General features: G+C 46.2%; 1 protein-coding gene across 4 annotated transcripts in view; it reads right to left on the bottom strand.

Annotated features, from left to right (window-relative positions):
• Positions 1-23,608, bottom strand: part of LOC135811236 (RING finger protein nhl-1-like) — a 243,889-nt gene that overhangs the window by 54,145 nt on the left and 166,136 nt on the right. For 3 of the 4 annotated variants that reach the window (XM_065324435.1, XM_065324434.1, XM_065324437.1), the window contains one exon: positions 7,199-7,336. The exons of the other annotated variant lie outside the window; for it this stretch is intronic. In XM_065324435.1, the coding sequence (XP_065180507.1) occupies positions 7,199-7,336 (138 nt within the window). The remainder of the gene's footprint in view (positions 1-7,198; positions 7,337-23,608) is intronic. 4 annotated transcript variants of the gene reach the window in all.

The following is a 23,608-nucleotide window of genomic DNA, read 5'->3' as shown; positions in this document are numbered from 1 at the left end:
TCTAGAGCGACCCTCTCATGAGGACAGACTGTGGAGAGGCCAGAAACCTGCCGAGTCGAGTGTTGAAGTCCAAGTTACGGAAAATGAAGCGTGAAGAGACCTAGCGCGAGAGTCAGTTGGTCTTTAGTAGTGCTATCTGTAATGTTCCTGCATGAACATCAATTTAGATCCTGTACTCCATAAATTATCAACTTCACTCCATAAGTCCCGGACAACAACTAAAGTCCTTTTACATAGAACAAGTAAAGATAAAGATGAACAACCAGGATCCGTATATGTACACAGTACGGGAATGCATAGGGATAACCGATCACGGAACGGATCAGGTACAACAATCAACTCATAAGACCGCAGTCACACCAAGCGCGATTCAGCCATTCAACGGAAGAAAAGCGCTTTTTGATGTCAGCGTTGCTACAGAACTACTGGATTTTCGGTTTCATCCGTTCTCAGCAGTCATCCGTTTTCAAAGCGCTAAATGGAGCGCTGAATGGATTAAGCCACTTTCAGGCATTCTGGGGCAGTGGCGGGTAAAACAAACTTTTGCAAATCCAAAGCGCATTTTACCATCGATGCATCGTTACTAAGGCATCCGGTGTTTGATTTGTTGTTCGTCCAACTTCTCTCTTTGCCTGCTGTCTGTTATTGTCCTTGTCTTTCCTTGTGCGCTTTTTACTAGTCACGATGTGGTTCAGCAAAGTCAGACAAGGGAGAGTATTGTTTGATAAGAGCTTGCGCATCATGATATCGGTGCAGAGCAAGGTGCAGAAAACGGCACGGAGTCTAGTTTCAGGATCCATGGCTGCACTACAAGCTCAAACCTCCCTGAATCTGTCAAACAAGCACCCTGATTACAATGTGGCAATGAAGCTCCTCTCCCAGTACAGTACCAAAACTCTGCTGATTTACACGTACAAGTTCAACAGAAAGTCAAATGCGAAAATGACCGCGAAGAAAAAACCTCTACAGCTCACAAAAAAATCCAGCGGATCTCTGTCGATGTGACCAACCGCTTATTCAGCACAAGCCACTTTCAGCGCAAGCTGGAAATGGTTTGTTTTGTGTGACCGCGGCCTAAGAGTGCAGTCTGTAGAGAGTGTTATCCATGTATACATGTAGGTAATTGTAATGGAAACACAACATCTCCCTTTTTATGTTTGAAGAGAGAGGCAACAACTTGAAGAATACATAGTCATATACATTTAGACGAGATAGGGCAGAGACAGAACATTACTACATGCAGTTGACAATCATCAGTGTCAGTAACTGCAGTGGTCATAGCATGAGTAATGTGTATATACTGTATAGCAGGAATTTTTCGGACGGAAATATTTTCGGACAAAGCCGAATTTCGACCTTTCGGACGGATTTTATTTTCGTACAGTGCTGCATGCTAAATGCACGTGTTTGCATGCGGTACACATGTATATTGTACATAACTTCACAGGAACAAATTTTACTATGGAATTAATTTTAGTACAAAAGAGGCCGTGCACGAAATCGTACGAACAAAATTTCGTCCGAAAATTTCCTACTGTACAGTACGTTGAGTGTGTTCAGCGGCCGGGATAGACATGTTGATTTGCGCAAGGTAGGTTAGAACTGTACATCAACGGATCGAGGTTCTGAAGGTGCAGTGGCAGTCAACTACGCTGTTGTAGTTGGATGCACATCAGGTAGTAGCTTGCCGTGACGACGATTGTGGTGGTACTCGGACAAGTTGTCGGTGGTGGCAATATAGGATCTGTCCGAGATGCGGTCAGCAATTAGAGCTTCAGCAGCGAGATCTTGTACCTGGACTGGGTCTCCTTGGGTCAACGGTGGCAGGGATTGCGTTCCGTGTGATGATTCGTAGGTCTCACGCTGTTTCTCCTTTGCCTCACCTCGAATTTTCTTAGCTTGGCAATATCAGGCCAACTTGGAGCGAGGGATTCCGCTGAACATGGGAGGTGGTGGAGTAGATGACCAAACAGGAGCTCGGCTGGCGAGTAACCACTTGCGAGGGGCGTTGGTCTTCAAGAGACGCTTGAAGGTTCAAACAGCTCGCTCAGCTTCACCATTGCTCTGTGGGTAGTGCGGGCTACTGGTGCGATGGGTGAGCTGAATTTGGGCTGCGAATGTGACCAATTCAGCACTTGCGAACTGTGGACCGTTGTCCGAAACAAGACATGAGGGGTGCCATGGATGGCGAACAGCTCGTGATGCTCCTTGATGACGGCTTTAGATATAGTCTTTCGTAGCGGGATAGCGTGAATGTACCTGGAGAAGTAGTCGACAGCAATGAGGTACTCCTGACCGTCATGATGACAGAGGTCGACTCCTATTCTCTCCCACGGCAAAGAGGGAAGCACAGTTGGTGACAGAGCCTGTGGCGGCGAAAAAAGATGCTTGGCGCAGGCCAGGCACTTTGTTATGCCCTGGTGACCGTCATGCAATGCTGCAGGCGTAGCTTTGCGCACGGATGCCGAAATTACGATCCGAAATCCGTGGTACAGCAGACCGTCGTGAACTGTGAGCGAGCCACATTCGTTGCGGTAGGCCTCCAGGTCTACGTTGACCTTGGTCGGCCAGCCATGCAGGGTATGCTGGATCAGTTGTTGCAGAACTGGATCGTCAGCAGTGGCTGTAACGAGAGCATGTTGCTCAGCAGGATTGCATAGAGACGACAGGACAGCAAGGATGGTGGCTTCCAAGTCACTCTGTAGGTTGGATTTGGTTGCTGGTGTGTCAGGAAGAGGAGCTCTGGGCAGGTTGTCAGCAAGAACCATGTTTTTGCCAGCAACATACTCCGCCTGTACATCATAGAGCATGAGTCTGATCAGTAGATGTTTTCAACATGGAGATACCCGGTTTCTCTGCTGCTGTCATGGTGTGTGAGGCGCACGCGACCGGATTCCACTTATTGTCGTCGAACTGTAGCAGTGCTGTAGTCAATCATTAGCTGCTGCCATCGGCTGTGACGATAAATGGTGCAGACGGGTAGCAGTACGCGAGACATGAGGTTGAGGCAGCTAGGCGTTTGAGCTCTGTGAAAGCTGGCTCATGTGCTTCGGTCCATTCCCATGTCGTGTCAAACCGAAGTAGCTCACGCAGTGGGGCGACTACTTTCGACAATGACGGCAGAAAAATGGAGAGGTGAGTGAAGAGTAAAAGTGCCCGTCGCAGCTCTTCCACGTTAGTTGATGCTGCGAGGCGCTCAATGGCATGGATCAGGGTGAACACCCTAGTCCCTAATCCAATGGCCCAGGTACTTTAGGGACAATGGGTCCATTGCTATTTTAAGCATCATGCCTGTTTCATTTTCCTTTATAAATAAAGTAAGAAGGGATGCGCATCTGAACTTAGACGTGTTTGGATTAATAGGTGTCGGTTCTCGACAGCGAGCAGGGCATCATCCTGCTCAGCCATTGTTGAAGCATAGATGGTGATGATGATGATGTCTATGTACATTGCTATGTTGTGAATATCACTGAGTACACCCTAGAGTGTGAAGTAAGCCCAACCAGTGAAAAAGAGATCCAACTTGAATGAAATTAGAAATTTGGCAGGTGATAGTTGGTCATTACAGAAATTGACTCATACACGTGATGATGAGCTAAATATCCGTATGTTGGATGTCACTAGAGCTATCAGCATTCTTCTGACTGTTTCTGACAATACAATGTCAATATGTGTAGAAACTAATATTATGATAATGTATTTGTTGTGGTGCCATTTATCATGAGTGTGTCATGCCTCTTACCTCAATGCAGCGTCATCCGTAGTCTGCTTCCATTGAAGGGCAGGCGGAACTGGTCCGTAAGATCCAGCCATGGCCGGACCAACTTTTTGGCCCAGACATATTTTCTTGGAAACATCACATCGATAATGGAAAAAACCGTCGATCAACTGATAGCTGATCCCGAGTATTAAAGCGTTAGTCAGAGAGTGTTTGGAAGTCTTTGAGCAATTGAGGAGTGGTTAGAAATGTTTTGAGGAGTGTGTAGGAAGTCGAGCTAAGATGTCACGACACTGAGTTAGCGGTACATATGTGAAGAAACTGCATTCTCCCAACGTCGGAGCTCGCGCTTCCGTCGACTGGAATGACACTTAACTGACTCATGACTGCGTCTGGAGCACTCGAGAAGCCCGTCATACCCGGGAAATTACTGTTTTTTGCTTGTTCTGCCAAAATGTCCCTGCCAGCAGTGGCTGTCTACCCAAACTCGGCGTTTGAACAGTCGTGCATACATGCTCGTCTGACTGTTCAAGATGTGACTTCTGCAGACTTCAATGGCATTTACATAACTGGGTCAATAAACCATTTCGACTGTAAAAGCGTTGTTTTCTACCCCGTGGTGAAAAAAATGACCCATGATGACTTTAGGCATGGCCGGACCAATCCTTATCTGCTTCCACTGGGCGTAAATTGTTCTTGTTCTGAGTTCTGTTCTCATTTTAGTGCTAGTCGTTTCACTTTTCATCATTCTTTGAAGTAGTTTATTTGAATTTTATTTGTTTCCATGCTACGATTGCTTGTTATGTTATTTATTTGTGTGCTTTCTGTGTTATCCATTTAACCAGCGCCTGCAAGGCTGCAGGCTGTGTTTGAGCTGTGACTGATGATGTCATTGCCTTTGTCTTTGTTGGTGATAGTCACATAGCTGCGTTGACATTTACCACCATTATTACACTCTGTGAACGAACACATACATCCACTCGCTTGCACACAGCAGCAACAACATGTTCCTTCCAGCAGTGAAGTTTTATTCCTTCTTACAGTTGTTTTGGGCACTGAGGCCTCATTAGAGAATGTTGAGTTGTTAAATGACTGGATAAGAAAATAGTCGCCTATTTTATACTGTGAAGAAGATGTTGGTGCGATTTCAGAGATACTCGGGGAATTGCGTGTTGCTCCTTATATCAGAGCTCGCGATTTCCCTGCCGACTTGAATTCTCACTTGACTGACTCACGACTGCCATCTAGAGTACACGAGATGTCCATCGCACCTTCCACTCCGCAAAATATGCTATACCGTCGCTTGAAATGAGAGAGGGTGCTCTAAAGACCATGCGCTTAATACTCGAAGTGCGAAAACAAGGTGTTAACATGTTGATAGGTACTGAAATTATAGGAAAGTCTGCAAAGAGGTGATAGTTACTGCCGGATACAGCAGTCATGCAAGTAGTTCACCTGGCATCAACCCCATGCTCTCCCTATCCACACTGCACCATCGGCTCTCTCTTCGAGCGAGTGTATCGTTTAGCTCACGAACATACAGTCATGGAAGAGTCAGTATAAACTAGGTGAGTGTTTCTTTTCAAGTCATTCAACAACTCAACCTTCTTTGATGAAGTCTTAGTGACCAAAACACGTGTCAGAATGAATAAAACTTCAATGCTTGAAGGAACCTCTTGTGCCCTGTATTGGACAAGGGAGTGGATGTGTGTGATCGGCCACAGAGCACAGTGATGGTGGTGAATGGCAATGCAGACACTTTCAACGGCCGAATGCCGTTTACCCTCTGGTTAGTCACGTTGATCATCTTGTTTTGTTTCTTTGTTGGAGTTGCTGTTTTCTTCACTTCATGTCCAGATTTATTTCATGCACTTCGTGGTGGCTGTCGCTGCATTAGCTGCTTGCTGTTGAGTTTATATTAATTCGCAAACCAAACGGGCAGATCTTCCCAATGAAAAGGTGGCGAATGGCGAAAGCAGTAATTAATGAAATTGCAGAGGGATGTAATAAGGATAGAGGTGGAAAGAAACTAAGCCAGCTGATCATCAAACAGGACGGTTGGTACTCCAGGTACTAAGGGTGTGCGGGATCATGCTGGCTCGCAACGGGCGGAGCGTGGCGACGGCACCTATATTGCTGGGTAAGGTGTTCCACAGCCGGGCGCCCCGGAAAGCGAGGCAACCCTTGCCAAACCTAGTGCAAACTGGCAGTTGGCGCAGACCCATGGTGGAGTGCAACCTAGTTGGGCCAGCTGACGAAGGAACTAGGAGGGCTTGCAGATCAGAACTTACGTGCCCATTCTGAGACCTCCAGACAAGAATGATGAACATCTGCCTGCATATCTCGGATACTCTGTATGCGCCCAATTTCAGCAGGAGGGTGCGCTCGGAGGTGTGATGCGAGAGTCCGAAAACCGCCCTTGCCGCCCGATTCTGCATGACTTGTAGCCGATCCAATTGGTTGGCAGTAAGAAGCGGGGAAAACGCATTGGATCCGTACATCAGGTCAGACATGATGATCGCTTTAAAGTAGAGAACTCGGCTCTGATGAGTCAAGCAGCGACGCAACCTCCATAGTGCTCCGATCCTCTGGGCGGTGCAGCGATCAACATGGGCCGTCCATGACAGATCCGAGTCGAGGAGCACTCCAAGATACCTGGCCGCAGTAACGGCTTCAGCCACGACGAGATATTACTGGCAGTTCTGCCACCGTTTTGCATGCCTTGTTCTATGTGTCTTATCCTGGAAAAAGTGCTGTTCATTTTGTTCTTCCTCTTGTTCTTCTCTTTCTCTCTTCACTGGCAACTTGTATTATCTGTACTACATATTTTTCACCAGAGGTTGTCATGTTGTGCTGGTGTTGTGTTGGGCAAAGAAGGAGTTTTAGAAAAGATATAAGAGACATTTCGCACCACACATACAGTTACGAAACGAATGCTGACTCGTCACCTGACTTCGAGGATTCGTCAGAGTCCCTGCGGAGAGCTCGTTTTCACGAAAGGAAGCCTCTTCATTCGTGGCATGCTCCAAATGCGTCAGATACACCTTTTTTCCCCAGATACACATGTTTTGTCAGGTACACATTTTTTCCCTTAATTCCATGATCCATGCACGTGTGTGTGTAAACATGCGTACACCAAGCTACCAGCCATATTTGTTGTTGCCATGGACATTTGCAGGACGATTTGCGAAACCTGAATCTGCTTTCAACGAAACGGGGACGAGCCGAATCAAACTTTCGTTTCGCATTTTGCAGCAGATGTGAAAGGTCCTTACAGATCCAGTTCTCCCACAAGTTTATTGAATGTCTCAGCTGCTCAATATCTTGGTTACCGATTATGGCATTCTATCTGTTCAGTACCTATTTACTTTCTCTGCTTCAAGAACTGAGACAAAGTCCATTTTAGTGCTAATCATAGCAACCATCAGATTAGAATTCTGAGAAATCTCAGCAACAAACACCACACAAGCACTAACTTACTTTCACACAATAGTCAGAGTTTTCGGTTACAGCATAGCAAATACCATGCTGGGGCAGAGACAGTGCTGCAACACCATACGATCTACCGACAGTACCATGGCCAATCGTTTTCACGTAAGACCCATCCTGATGTAGGACCTGGAAGAGAAACACATTTGGTTTCCTGGTTAGTATAACTGAAGATCTTCGCGGTAACCATTTAAAACAAAAAAATGAATGAACCCTGTTCCTGAGTGAAAAGTTCCAACAACAAGGAATACAGTCAACAGAGAGGTGAACAGAGTGTTGCAGGAGGCTTGATAGGCAATTGGACAGGCAAGATGAGAGTACAGAGAGGTACATCACAGAAAGCAAAGATGCAGGCAGTGATTTGAGATAGGAGAGTGTCAGGGAGTGGATGAGAGCCTTGTTACAGGCGTTATTTCTCACTTTTAAGGAATTCAAAAATATTAGTCCTCTGGCCTAATTTGTGTTATTTAGAACAATGTTTTCTTCCCGATCAGAGCTGTACAATAACTAGGTTTTTAAAATTCCATCATTGTCCATCACCAACCGCGATAATATTATCCACTTTTCCTCTTTGTCCATCACAGAATTAGTTAAATGTTTCATGATTTGTCATCAGTGGAACGCCGTCACATAAAAATGTAATAACTAAACACACACACACACACTTATATTATCATTTTTATTACTTGCATGTACGCGTTGGAGTCAACCATGTAAGCATGATCCACAACTTCGCTTATGCTGAACATGATAAACAGGACTATGACAGGGGGGAGAAATTGAGCTAGAACGATGATACAATGATATAATTATCATATACAATGTAGCTCATGGGTATTGAAGATATGTCATTTATGAATATGTCTTTAATTATGTCATTGAATATACGTGTAGCTAATATGTAGCTACTATGTGTGTAGCTAATATGGTTTACTTACTTACACCCATCTCCATACACACCTCTATCCGGTTGTGCACTTTCATTTCTCTCGGGTGTTGTCTTTTCCTTTTTCCCACAACCATCACATGTGGCAGAGCTCAAAAGAGACAGAAGCGGAAAGGTTAGCATTTGCTGCCTTGTACGCGAACTGTTCTATTATTCTAGAAAGAAAATTTGTTGTCGCTACAATTGTTTTGTGTTACTCCTCGTCGAGGTGTTAACAATGTAACTTAATTTGCTCAATATGTTCTTGTCACTATTATTATTTCCTTCGAGTTTTGTGTCGTGCTGAACTTGATAATTTTCCACCTTCTCACGAGTGTTGTTATCTCATATCTTTACGCTATATAAGTTTTAGTCTTTCCAACTTGAGCCATTCCCTGTAAATCCTTGATGAGAAGGGACCGAAAACGTTCGGATACTTTGACAAGTGCCCTATTTTTACTGGATGTGTGTTTGCGTGGATACTTACGACCCAACAAGTACCTTCGTTATTAAAGTATTATCCGCCTCCGACCTCTTGTAAAAATTATTATTATGATGTATACCGAAGGATGTACCTAGAGTGCTGACAGTGCTCAACACCACAAAGGCAGAGCGTAATACACAACAGAACAACAAGGACAATCAAGTAGCAGCAAACAAGCCTTGATTGTCCTTGTTCTGTTGTGTATTATTATGTATACAATAAATGAGGAGGCCGAGGGTTTATGACCAATAAAAACTATTATAAAAACCGAGCTCCCCCGAGGTTTTTCTAATTAGTTTTTATTGGTCATAAACCCATGGCCGGAGCATTTATTGTATTTAGAATCAACCAGTAAAAACTACTACTCAATCTCCAACAACAAAATTAGTGGACAGCTGTTATTTGTGTTGCTATGACAACTCGTGTGCTGGACGAGTATTTGTTGTCATTGGTTCAATTTCTTTTACTCTTCATAGGCTATCAGATCATTTTCCTTATTCGGTCTATTTATAACCAGTATCTATAATGAGAGTGTGGTCTGTCTCCATGGTTACCGGTGTTCATTTCATAACTATGGCCACTGCTCCTTGTTAAACCTTATCTGGAAGGCCCATTCTTGCATATTCCAACAGCAGCCAAGGGAGCTAGCTCTCTTGGTTATGCGGACTGGGTCCGATCCTAAAAAGCTGTTTTTATGAACTGTTTTTATGAACTGTTTTTATTGGATAGTAGGATAGGATATGATTATGTTGAATAAACGAGGTTTGTGTCAATGGGGGATTGACTTGGAGTTTTTACAAGTTGATTCTAACATTATTTAATTAAACACACGGCGAGGAGAATATAATTTGATAACCGCAATCAATAAAACTAGCTGAACCGACATTTGTGTGCTTTATTCAAGTTAGAAAAATAACACTAAGAACAACAGCAGTGAAATTTACAAGTGTGAATTTTAACAATCAAAGCGAGAAATGAACAAAGGAGAAAGGAAGGAAAGACAACGTGATAACACATAACAGCAGTACATTACACCTAGAACATTACCGGCCAAGCTTGGCCGCACTAAACACGACACGTTACTTGAACAATTTCAACCCAATTATACTATCTTTCTGTACACACAAATTAGGCTTATACAGACGCTGACAGATACAGATACAGACGCTTTCTTTAGTCAATTTCTTCTTCAGACTTTTCCCGTTTGTCTCTTTCCCTCAAAACCAGTTTAATAAAATTTTAATATGGGGGTGGCTTTATTGGTTTTGTGTTTGTATTATGCAGCATCCCGGGTCATTTAAGACCATGGGGAGTACTGCTGTTGTATGTGAAGAAAATGTAATAAGGAAGACTGAGAAAAAAGAAAGAAAAAAGAGAGAAATATTATTATTATTATTATTTTAAAACGAAGGTAAGTTATGGGTCGCAAATATCCACGCAAACACACATCCAGTCATAATAAGGCACTTGTCATAAGTATCCGAACGTTTTCGGTCCCTTCTCATCAAGGATTATACAGGGAATGGCTCAAGCTGGAAAGACTAAAACTTATATAGCGTAAAGATAATTAGATAACAACACTCGTGACAAGGTGGAAAATTATCAAGTTTAGCACGACACAAAACTCGAAGGAAAGGTAAGTTAGATCCTGAACTTTGCGTACAGAAAGAAAATGTGTTGTCGCTACAATTGTTTGGTGTTACTCCTCGTCGAGGTGGTAACAATGTAACTTAATTTGCTCACTATGTTGTTGTCACTATTATTATCTTCCTTCGAGTTTTGTGTCGTGCTAAACTTGATAATTTTCCACCTTGTCACGAGTGTTGTTATCTAATTATCTTTACGCTATATAAGTTTTAGTCTTTCCAGCTTGAGCCATTCCCTGTATAATCCTTGATGAGAAGGGACCGAAAACGTTCGGATACTTATGACAAGTGCCTTATTATGACTGGATGTGTGTTTGCGTGGATATTTGCGACCCATAACTTACCTTCGTTTTAAAGTATTATCCGCCTCCGACCTCTTTAAAAAAAATTATTATTATTATTTAATAAGGATGGCGTAACTCCTCTGTAGCCTTGTCATGATTTGTTTTTAGGCTATTACCTGGCGTGCGATATTGTGGGTAGGTTCTGTTTTTGTTTCTGAATATGTGACATGATCTTCAATGTTAGTCTCAATTTTTAGCACTAGTTATGATGTTCCTGGTATATTGCCACGTTATTGTTATTACCTTTTTCTGTAGTTATATTGTTGTTTTGTTCACAGGAGTCACATATCCCTGAAGATGCCCTCTTGGGCGAAAATTTGGAAAGGAGTTTGAAGTTTGGTTTTGAGAGATTTGGAGAGACTTTAATTTTTTTTGTAGCCAAGGACTTTGTGCGGCCGTGGGCGGTGAAAGAAAAAAGAGAAGAAAATTAGAAATCTTTATTATTATTATTATTATTATTATTATTTGAACAAACGGCGAGGAGACAACAATTTGATAACCGCAATCAGTAATACAAGCTGGATCGACATTTGTGTACACTGTATTAATGTATTGTAAAACTGTGGAGACAATGTGCAATAAAACGATGAAAATGTGAAGAAATTGTGTAGAGAAAAAAGGGGATTCAAACAAGTTTTCGTAGAACACTCATCAGGAATCTTCGTTGTACTAAAGGACACTGAAAACAAAAACAAAATTGAACTTTTATAGAAAATCTAAGTTAGAGAAATAACACTAAGAACAACAGCAGTGAATTTTATTTTTTACTTTTATTAATTTTTGTTTTCCTCCCTGCTCACTCTGCCTGTCTTCTGGCACATGCGAATACGTGGACTTACTGTTGACGTAAACGCGGACGTGCGTATAATAATGGTTCGAGTCCTGGTGGTGACAGTCAATTTTTTCTTCAGACTTTTCCCGTTTGTCTCTTACCCTCAAACCAGTTAAAATAATAATAATAATAATAATAATAATAAAGAGAACAAATTCTGCAGTCATCGCCACACTACAACGAAGTCATGAAAGATTACCAGAATTAATTTTCTTGTCACATTCATCAGTGGAAAGTCGTGACTGAAGAGTAACCATGCTGAACAATGATTAAATATACATTCAATGATGTGTTACGAGAACAAAATACAGCGCCAAAATAGAATGAGGGAAGGTGAGACAATAGAAGTGAAGTGAGAGCTAAGTGCAACGGCGGGTGAGAAACTAATTATAACGCTAAACTGTGTAGTGAGACAAACAATCATGCTGTGCACCTACGAAAACAATTTTAACGCAACTACATGTTTCTTCTGCTTACAAAGATCAGGCTTATGCAAACGAATACAAACAGCCTCAAGCACTTTCAACTGACTAGCATACCGTGCACGACAAAGAACAGAAAAACTAAAATCATCATACACCTGCAGACACTTAGGGTGAGACAACAACTGAAGAAAAACGGCAGACTTCTTACGATCACATTCACCATCTGATTCTTCGTCTCCAACAAGCGCAACCTCGTCCTCCGTCTCATCTCCCAACTCGTCCTCAGTGTCGCCCTCCGTGTCATTCTCCTCATCAACACCGATCGGTCCCAGGCTCGCTTCATGTTGTTTAACCTCTGTTCGTTGACTCCTCCTTTGATCTTGATGGATGTTGATTGTGTTACTTTCTTTGTTGAATTCCGTTCCCTTCAGCCTTCTTTCTCGTTGTTCACGTTCAGTGCTTGCCTCATTCATATATGCACGTGCCACCGACACCACAGACTCAGCCCCAGCACTGCTGATGATAGATGTAGGTGGCGGTTCTGGGGGAGGCAACGGCAAAGACGGCGATGAGGGCATCACCTCATCACAGCGTCCACTTTGTTCTTGAGCTGAATGTTGTTGTGGTGTGTTATCTTGTGTTGTTATGGTGCATTGTGTTGTGGTGACAATATGCCCATTATCCGACTCCAAGGCTCTCGATACGGGTAATGGAGGCACTATTGCCGATGACGGCAATTGTGCTAACGATGGCTGTGGCCGAGGGTTCTTCGGTGGCCTGCCGCGTTTGGGCCGAGCCAGCAAGTGCCGAGCCAGTCAGCATATGCAGTGGGACGTGCTTCTTGATACGTGCGTTCAGATGTTGAAGAGTCCTACCAACGTACCGACTACCGCATTGTCGGCACTCAAATTGGTATACCAATTTATATGCACGGTTGAGTGAGCGGTCACATGCCTGCAGAGTACAATTTTCACATCAAGATTCAACTCAAAGGTTCAAAGCAGGGAGTCGTAAGAGGCTTTTACGACTCCCTGGTTCAAAGGTTCAACTCGAGTGACAGCCTTTTCGGACCAAAACCAGTCGACTCAGCGGCCAAAAGACTACAACATATGGGCCAATCGCGATCATTCGCGCTTTTATAAGAACGAAACAGCGTTTTTAGTGACTTTTTCCATACGAATCCCTATCTAGCAGGCCACAGTCACCCAGTTTCGGTGGAAGTGCGCGAGTTCGATTGGGAATAAAGGAGGAAGGGAGCGTCTCAGCTTCCTCGGACCCAGACCATTCGACTCAGCACCCCGAAGACTACAACTGGTGAAAATTTGATTTTAGGGTATACTTCCCCTTTAAATTAAAGAAGATGTCTAATTCCCGACAACATACAGTAAGACCTGAATAGTACCGCACATCATTGCTGAAGCATATGGGAGGACAAAAGACCCAAAAACGATTCATGTATCATCTTGAAGTCTGGCCAATTCTCTAGTTGGGCAGCACACATTCATTGTGCTTTTCCACAGACTTCTCAACAGAGTGCGATGGCACCCAAGGGCTCACAGCTGTAGGAGATCATTATTGCTGGCAAGTGACTTGCACACTCTCATTAACATGGTGGAGCACAACCAGTAAGATGCTTTGCAATCTACTCCTCTAATACGACTTTTAGCGGTAACACAAGTCAGGATCGCTTATTACTGTCAAGTTTTATTATACATGGTTCTTGTCTTCTGGAGTCTGTTGTTTGAAATATTCTATTTTCACGATGGCCTGTGGCCAATAAGAGAAAAATAATTACAGGCACGGGGATCAGATACAGAGAGATCAAAGTTTAGCTGGTTGCGGAGGCAGTAGCGATGGCAATAGGGAGTTTGTCACATAGGCTGAGCGCAATGGAGCTATATATGTGCTGAGCAATGTGAGCAAGTACATACGGAAGAGATGACAAGTGGTAGAATGTTTGCTTTGAAATCACTCACGCGTGTTTAGCTAAACAATGTAATTTCCGGCTATCTCACTTAATTGGCTGAGCTTTGTTTTCCTCCCTGTTCCTTTCTTTCCACTGTTTTCTTGTTTTCTTTTGTACTTTTACCATGGCTGGTTATCGCCCTCATCTCTGGGGTTGCTCCCCACATTAGCAATGCGTGCACATGCTACGAGATTGAGTTTCATAATAATAATAATAAAATCTCGTCACACAGCGTGCGAATGGGTTGTGTTCAGGGTGGGTGAATTGCAAGAAGGTGTGGTGGTGCGTATCTATGATGCAGGCTATGTGCAAGAAGGATATGGGAAAGGGTACGGCGGCTGCTGAGTGATGGCCATTTGAGTTGGTGCAGCAGCACGGAGTGGGTTCTGTGTTCAAAGAGGGGGAGATGCAAACAGAGGCGAGCGGCGCGCCGTTGGATGCGCTCAAGCCGGTCGTTCAGGGTTGCGGGAGGGGTGAGAGGACAGTGCAAGCATACTCAAGAATAGGGCGGATGTAGGTTAGATAGATGGAGGAGAGAGCAGAAGTGTTTAAGGAATTGCGTAGTCGCAGGAGAAGGAACATCTTCCTGGTCTCTTTAGTGATGATGTAGTCAACATGCGAGTTCCAGCATAGATTCTGCTGCACGAGGAGGCCAAGGTGGCGATGCCTTGAGGCTACAGTGAGGTTGGTATCGTTGAGTGTGATTGATGGTGGTCTGGAAGGTGGCCGGTTGGTGTGGCGAAAGTGGATGACAGTGGTCTTACTTTCGTTGACCAGGAGATGCCAATCCTTCAGCCACTGTGCCGCGGTTGTCACAGCTGATTGGAGGTGCTCTTCTGCGGCTAGAAATTTCTCATGAGCGGCAATGATGGCAGTGTCGTCCTCAAACTGGCTGCACTCAGTGTTGGCATTTATGCAGGCGTTTGGCATTTTGATGTCATACTTTGTCTAGTGTACGTGTGAGTTTGGTGTGATGGGTGACATCTATGGTATGTGGTGCACACAAGAGTCCGGGTCGTCAGGGCGTGATTTGTATGTGGTGCGGTTGCCTTGGTCTTTTGGCGTGTGTTCTGTACAATCATATTGGTCTCAGATTGTTGGTCATGATTCACCCCCACTGTCATCAATGCCTGTTCTTTCTTCTTCCTTTCTCAGCTCTTTGGTGTCCTTCTTTTTTCAAATTTTCCTCTCCTTCTGCGCCCTCGTCCCTTATTAGTTATACTTTGAAGTTGGAATTTATATAACCTATCAAATCGTTTATGTTGACGTGTGGCGGAAGCCATTGGAGAAGTTGATGTGTTAAATGTTAAAAAATTGTTGTAAAAATGGCGATTTGTGCTAATGATGTATCCCTAGGCAGGTGAAGAGAGTGCTCAAAAATTCTCGACCTCGACTCAACAATGATCATGCTGACTTGGGCCGTATTGGTGTGTTTGTACAGGCTCTTGTTGCTTGTTTGGTTTCAAGATGACTGGTCAATCAACGGACGTAGTGGTTTCTGATAAAACGCATCTACTCAAGTGCTGCGAGGTCAACAGTGCCCATGTGCCACAGGTTGAAAAATGTACAGTGGAATCAGGAACGATTCAGTCACCATCAATCACCTTAACATCACTCTGCTTTTCCACCTCTCACATGTACGCCACCCAGTGGCACATGACGCTATTATATCCGTTGACTGCTGTGGGGTAGAGGGGATGGTTCGATACCGGAACGGTATGAGCCGTTCCTTTGTGTTAGTCCATTGCCTCCAAGTTGCCCAATTGTTCGCATCAAATCAGAGGTGGCTCCAAACCAGAAAGGTATTAGAGTGCACGTCAAATTCACTCTGAGTTCTGACATTTTAAAGTAATTGCTATCGCTCCACGATGGCCAGTACAGAGTAACAATAGGCCTTGTGTGTGCTTCCATTACTTTTCATTGGTGCTTTAATGGCGAGAGGCAAGCCGCTGTTTACCTGGGACAAGAAGTTGATGTTTCGAAAGAGGTAAAACTCAAGTTGCAGTGCGAAGCAACAGGTCAAAACTCACCTGCTTGGTATGGTGCTTTTGGTAATCGCAGAGCCATGAAGTGTTGGCTCGGAGTAAAACACATGGTAGTCTCACTGTGACATATTATGTTTTCTAATCAAAATACCACGAGAGAAAGTGAATATTGAGTCCGTTCCGGTTTTTAACCTATTTCCTATTTAAAACCGTCCCATCTACTGCTGCCAGGGCTCTAAGAACCAGGGGAAACGGTTCATTTTTACTGAAAACACACATCACACTTAATGGACGGTAACTCGGGCATCTTTCCTCCAAATAGTATAGTCTTCCTGGAAAGCTATTGCAAGAAGGAAAATAATGAGCTGACGCACCAATCTTCAAAAAAAGTTCGAGACAAGCTTAAGAACCTTTGTCCCACTTGATTCTCCTTGGTCGTATCGAGCGTAACAGATTTTTTAACACTTTTGTGAGTACATTGCTTGATTTGAAGTGAGGGTGTCCTGACTGTAAGCTTGGAAAAAGAGCTAAACAATGAATATCAAGTGTCCAAGCAATGTGAAAAACATAATTATTGGACCGCGTGTGGATTCTCATCAACACACCATGTATATGACCACGTAATACTACGGGCTCAGAGCCTGGTCGTCATCTAGAATCCCGGTATAGTATGGGATCAGCAGTGATTGGTTACAGAGGCACTCCAGTCTCATTATCCAGGTCATGTTTCCGATGGCTAAACAAAAGTATGGTAGGTGAAACAGAAGACCTATCCAACAAGAACAACCGTGCGCAAGTATTATTGAGTGGAGTGGGAAATGTTTTTTGGAATTTCCCGAAGCAAGGAAGACCTGATGACATCACATTTGCTTAGCTTGCCAGCAAAGGTTCGAGCACAGCATATACATTTTGAAGCATTTTTAATTGAAAAGGTAGGTGCTTGATACATTCTGAACCCTTCAATGGACCCCGAAGTTCCTCCCAAGGAGACTCCACCTCCTGGGAAACGAACTTGGCTATTATTTCGTGAGAATACAGATGCTAAACATTTGATAGAGGAACATGTTGAAACGGCGAGGTAATTGCAGGAAGAGTGAAACATTAAGTTCAGTTATACTCCCATCACCTGAGCATCCAGACTAAGCACCCAGACTAACCACCCAGACTGACCAGTCAGACTAACCATCCAGACTGACCAGTCATACTGACCACTCATACTCAGGGGCATCAGAAGCAGTTTAACATTGGTGCGGCAAAAGTGTGGGTGTGTGTGGGGGGGGGGGGGGGTGCGGGGTCCTCCCGCGTGGGAAATGTTTTGAAAATTGGGCCTAAAAGACCATATTTTAATGCCACAGAATAATATGAGAAATAAGAATATGCATGGATGAGCGTATCTATAACAAACGAGCGATCAGTTCCACTAACGAGCAAGCTATCGAGCGAGCTAACGAGCTTCATTGATGTGGCAAATATGATTTTTTGAACATATTTTTTCCAAGTTCGATTTTTTTCAGCTGGTTCAAATTATCATCTTTGGTATTTGGGGTTGCTGCTGCTTCACCTCGGACTGCTGTTTGGTGTCAAGATATCTTTTCAGCGCCGTCGTTGAGCAGCCTTTGTAAGAATAGACCGTTTTGCAAAGATTGCAAGTAGCCCTGGTCTTCGCTGCATCGCGGGAGAAAACTTCCAAACGACTGAGCGTAACTTTCACTCGAATGGACAGGTGACCGAAGCATAGCCTGCGACAGGTCAGCAGATGCGGAACAAGACATCAGTAGAGTCTACCAAAGCTGCAACGACAACTGAAACAACTCAAGTGTCGTGCAGGCATACAGTCACTGTAACTGCGAGTGATTTTCACTTTGCGCGGGACTGGACTCTCGATCGACCAGGGAGTCGTAAAATAGTTTACGAGGCCCTGGTCGACATGTACTGCCATGTGTAGGGAGTACGGGGTACGGTGTTCGTTAGTGCAAACGAGCTGGCCGCACAAACGAGCCGAGTTTCTGGCGAGCGAGCTAACGAGTACCCGGTGAGATCGTTTCAACATTAATTAAAACACATGTAAAACTTTCCGAAAATGCCTCTGCGATACTCACACTCTCCAACAAAGTCATTCGCAACTGTCTTCAAGTCCAAAGCATCGCAGTCTTCCTTGCGAACATGAAGAAGAGCATTAGTGGCTGGTGATATCAGCGGCAGCTGGAGCAGGACACACACTGTAGGGTAGCAGCCCTGCTACCATGACTTGTGCATGTGTTGGATCATAATATGCATGTGTTTGTATGGTGATGTCCACAAATCTACGCTCTACTATATTTGAACTCTGCTGTGACTTAGATTAGCTGTGACTTAGATCTGGGCCCGTGGTTGTTTTTAGGAGCCGGAGATACTCGGTTGTGTTTTTGTTCCTCTGGAGTACGAGTTGTTTCCTTTGTAATTTGAATAATAATAGTTTGAATAATAAAAGTAATATGTAACCCGAACCGAGTCCGCTGTTACATTGGCGCAGTGAACAGGATTTAGATTACAGAGGATTCACACTTGGCATGGCAGGAAAGGTGAAGGTCAGCGTAAAGCTAGACCTAGAACACGAGCTTGGCCCCGACCACTTGCAAACTTGGCTGTGACAGCTAGGAATTGCGTTCCAGCTACATGGCGTCACCGATAAGAAACAACAGTATTTAGTTGCAGCATCAAACCTCGGCGAGGATGCTGCGCATTACTTGTGGCAGCAATATGCTGCTGTTCCGTCGGGAAATGACCCCTTCCAATGTTTGGTGGACTTGTTTGAAGAATATTTCGGTGGAAAGCGCAGTAAAACTTCCCACCTGGCCGCCCTTTTTGCTGTGGCTCCGCACGATGGCGAGTCAATCCAGGCATATCGCCACCGGATTCAGAAAGAAATGCGTGCGTGCGACCTGACAACCAGCACCACCGTGGAGAAGGTTTTAGACGCAGTAGCTGTCCACCTGTTTTCCCGTGGGCTGATGTCGCCTTACACGAGACAGAAAGTGCTGGAGAGCGGCGAAGATACCCTCGCAAAAGTTGCAGAGAGTGCCCAGGCAATAACTTTGGCCACAGCAACTGTGGGTGAGCAGCCGTCTGGGTCAAACATTGCTCATGGAGGTTCCTCAGCAGAGGTTTCGTTTGCCTCAGGAATGCAGCACCGTCGACCTGCAGCACCCAGACCAGCACAACTGTGTGGCTACTGTGGGGAACAGCATCCACCAGGTAAACGATTCTGTCCTGCTGCCAAATCAACCTGTGGAAACTGTCATAAGAAGGGCCATTTTACAAGAGTGTGTCGGAGCAGCCGCGCCGTGCAGCATACCGAATCAGTAGCGTCGTCCCGTAACATGACACGCCAGATGCCACCACCCGCAGGAACAGAACCCTGTGGCTGGATGGACAGCCAGTATGGCGACGTGTTTAGTGTCAGAGCGGGGAAGACTGGGTTTGTCCTGCCACTCCGCCCGATTCTACTGGATGATGCACACCAGTTGCACATGTGTGTGGATAGCGGGAGCACAGTGTCCATTCTGCCCCTGTCCCAGTTGCCTGCTGGCCAAGACCTGGGTTCACCATCCACACGGATTCGGCCTATTGGTGGCCAGGAAGTGCTACCCGTGGGAGTGTTCGAGGGACGGCTCAGCTACCGTGGTTATGAGTGTGTGGAACTAATCCACGTCATCGATGACAGCCGTTACCATGTCGAATCCCTCCTCGGTGAAGGTGCCAGCATTGCACTCGGCCTTCTGGAAAGTCCAGACACCAGGCCAGATGTGTGCCACGTCTCGTCAGTGCCCGGTATGCCCGCCGCGTCCATGGAGCCCAGGGATGCCCTGGCTGCAATGAAGGGTCCGGTAGCCGTAACGCTGGACGAAGATGCGACGCCTGTGCAACAGACCGCTCGGTAAGTCGCTCCAGCTCTCTTGCCGTCACTTCGCCAGCAAGTCGACGAGTGGGTAGCGCAGGGCGTAGTTGAGAGAGTGGAGACATTGAATGACAATGACTTCGTCTCACCGCTAACGCCAGCACCAAAAGCCGACAAGACGATCAGGTGGTGTGTTGATCTGCGATGGGTCAACCACGCCGTGCGCCAACCTGGTTGCAACTCCCGTCAGCCGATGATCTGCTCGGCCAGCTTGGGGACGCCCGGATTGTCTCAAAAATCGACCTCAAGACGGGCTACTCGCAACTGGAGGTGACCCCAGATTCGCGCAGAGCCTTTGTTGTAGCCTCCCCGTTCGGCTACTTTCGGTTCAAGCGACTTCCGTTTGGGGTATCCAGTGGTCCAGAACTCTTCCAGAGAAAGATGGAACAGATTCTCGCCGGTTGTCAAGGGATCGTCATCTATCTGGACGACATCCTAGTTTTTGGCGCCACTCAGCAAGAACACGATGAGCGCCTAGCAGCAGTCAAGGCAGCACTGAAGGCTCATCATGTCACAATCCATGATGGCAAGTCTGTGTTCGGTGTGACAGCTTTGGACTTCCTGGGCCACCAAGTCTCCGACGCAGGACTGCACCCAGATCCGAAAAAGATAGCTGCACTCAGCAAGATGGCGGACCCACAGAACCAGGCGGAACTGAGAGCATTCCTGTGTTTTGTGACCTACCTGGCCAAGTTCGTCCCTCGCATGGCCGACATCGCCCAACCACTTTCTGGCTTATTGAATAAGCCTTGGCAGTGGACGAATGAGTGTGCCGCAGCATCGAACGCGATTCGTAAACAGCTGCTACAGCAACCAGTCCTGGCACTATTTGATCCAGCGAGGCAGACCAGGATTGAGGTTGATGCTTCAGGTCATGGGCTTGGAGATGCCTCATTTCTCGTTGGCTGACGTAGGAAAGAAACGAGAAATGTAGTTCTTTTTTGTCTTTCTTTTGCATGATGTAACATTTGCTGCTCGCAAACGCGAGATATTAGGAGCATGCGCTCCGGCTGCGGCATTCTTTTACTTCTTGCTTTGCAAGTGTAGTGTATTTCTCATCCCGTTTCTCAACGTACTTTCAGGATCCTTTTAGGAACAGGCAGGCAGGAACAGTGGGTTGGTCAAAGACCATGATTGAGATACTAGAGGTACCTGGTTCAAGTACTGCCTGGGAGCGGTTTTTCCAGCCGTGCTGCTACCCACAGTCAACTGGGAACTTGTGGCCAGGCACAAGGGGTACATGGATGCAGCTAATGGGGTCGTTTTGGACACTTGTGCCAGTGGTTGTGAGACTTACCCACTCACCCCCACCGTTAGGCGATGCATCTGCCGCTAGGGTTTATCGGGTGTTAGCGGCCGTCGTGAGTTCCCTTCGGGAACAGATACGATAATTTACTTACTTACTTACTTTTAGGAACATGCCTCCCCGTAAAAGGACCCGTCGTGCTGCAAGCGCAGAACCCGCACGACTGCAGGCTAACGCGCAGCAGAACGCGATCGAAGTCCATGCGGCGGCGGCACGCCTGGAGGAGCAGGCAACTCGCATCAGGCTGCTCGAGGCCCAAATCGAGCTCGAAAGGGCCAGGGCCCCCGGAATCCCCACGCGGCAGAGGTCGCAGACGGAGACGTTCTCCGTCATCGTCGTCGTCGCCGTCGTCGTCGTCATCATCTAGATCATCGTCGAGTGCCAGCAGTGCATCGCGGTCACCCAGCCCCAGGAGCCGGAGATCCAGGTCCAAAAAATTCAAAAAATCAAAATCCGGCAAGAAGGCTCGCCGTCATCGCCATCGTTCGAGTGCTACATCAACGGGCCCCAGTAAATGGAGGAACGTGGCTTTATGAGCACCAGCACGCAGTCAACGCCCGGCTCCAGGAGCGCCTGGAGAAAGTGCGGAGGGCACTGAAATCCGACCGGCTGAGGAGCGCAACGAAAAACCTAAAGAAAGGTGAGGACATTCTAGAGGACAGGCAAGAGAGGCTCGCCGTCGCCGATACCCATGGGGTAGAGGTGGCGAACAAATTTGTGGAGGGAGGGGGAATTCTCAGCATTGTGACCTCCGCTGAAAAGAGCAAGAGACTGAATGCGGCCGTGCAGTCCGTGGCCATGCAGCGGCCCTTTCGGGGGGCATCCCATCCAGGTTCGGCAGGGGCGGGGTGGTCACCCCTAAAGCAGCCGCACGAGGGGCTGAGCAGCCACCACAACAGCAGTCACCTTCTGGGCCCAACGAGGCACCAAGGACGCAACCGGGGAGAAACCCCATCCAGCCTGGCCCCAAAGTCTGCTTCCGTTGCGGCCAGCCAGGCCACTTCATCAATTTCTACCAGAAGCCAGCCGCTCAGAAATAGCTCTGAGGGCTGTGCGGACGGACTCCCCCCCCCCCCCCCCCTGATGTAATATATGATGAAGTGTATTCGGTGCTGAGTGTTGTTGACGAGGGGTGCGTGGCGGGCATGTGTGAATCTGACGATCAAGGGGAACTAGGAGGGCAAGGGGTTGTGGCGGGCAGTTTAGCTAGGTGCAAGCCATTTTGGGAAACTATGGGGGCATCCGAATTTGTGCTAAGGATCATTTGTGAAGGGTATCTACTCCCGTTCGTGCAGCTACCAAGGCCGAAAACTGTAAAAAATCACAGTAGCGCTCAGTGCCAATTTGATTTTGTCACAGATTCAATTACAGACTTGATGGAAAGAGGGTGCATAAAGGAGGTCAAGAGTGAGGAGGCAGTGATTTGCAGCCCTTTAGGCGTGGTAAATAATGGAAAAAAGTTAAGACTCATTTTGGATTCGAGGTACGTCAATACTTATCTGGCGAAATTTAAACTCAAAATGGAAGACCTGAAAACAGTCGCAAGAGTCTACGAAAAGGGCGACTACGTGATTACTTTTGACCTGAAAAGCAGGTACCCCCACATTGAAATTGCACAGGAGCATCAAAGGTACTTGGGGTTTAAGTGGTTTAATGCGGAGGGAACTATCACAACCTATGTATTTTTCGTGTTACCGTTTGGCCTCTCCACGGCTCCTTATGTTTTCACAAAAGTGACACTTGTTTTACTGCGGCGTTGGAGGGAGTTGGGCATAAGATGTCAGCTCTACATGGAAGACAGGTCTGGCGGGCACTCTACTGTCGAAGGGGCAAAGGTGGTGGCAAAACAGATGAAAGCTGACCTCTTGAGAGCTGGGTTTGTGCCCAATGAACAAAAATCCCAGTGAGAGCCATCACAAACGGTCGAAATGCTAGGCATGCGCAATGACCTCAAAGAGGGTCGAATTTTTGCGACAGAGTGCAGAGTGGTGAGGCTTAAAGAGTGCCTAGCACGGCTAAGCGGTCTAGCAGCGCCACCCGCGAGGGAAGTGGCGAGGCTAGCCGGCTTCCTGTTGTCTATGTCGCTTGCGCTCCGGCCAATTTTCCGTCTGCGTACCAGGGCATTCCACAGCATGATATTTTCTAGGAGTTCTTGGTACGCCCCAGTGAAATGGCCGGATGCGGCAAGGTGCGACTTGGAATTTTGGAGCACGGTTTTTGAAGACTGGCACAGCCAACCATTTTGGAAAAACTGCCCAAAGGCAACGGTCCTGACCTGGTCCGATGCGAGCCACTCTGGCTGGGGCGGATTTTTAGTAGACGGCAGTGCAGTCGAGGTAGCCAGAGGAGAGTGGTCCAATGAGATTTTGAATGACCGAAGAAGCTCCACGTGGAGAGAAGTGAGAGCAATCGCGTTGGTGCTTGAATAATTAGCACACAAACTAGAAGGAGGTATCTGCATCCACAGAAGCGATAACCAGGCAGCTATGCACATTATCCAGGTGGGCAGCAGAAGGGAGCATTTGCAAAGGGAGGCCATGCGAATCCTCCA

The sequence above is a fragment of the Sycon ciliatum genome, chromosome 3 (genome assembly GCF_964019385.1).
Source record: "Sycon ciliatum chromosome 3, ocSycCili1.1, whole genome shotgun sequence".
Classification (NCBI taxonomy): domain Eukaryota; kingdom Metazoa; phylum Porifera; class Calcarea; order Leucosolenida; family Sycettidae; genus Sycon; species Sycon ciliatum.
This window is presented reverse-complemented; position numbering and strand designations above follow the sequence as displayed.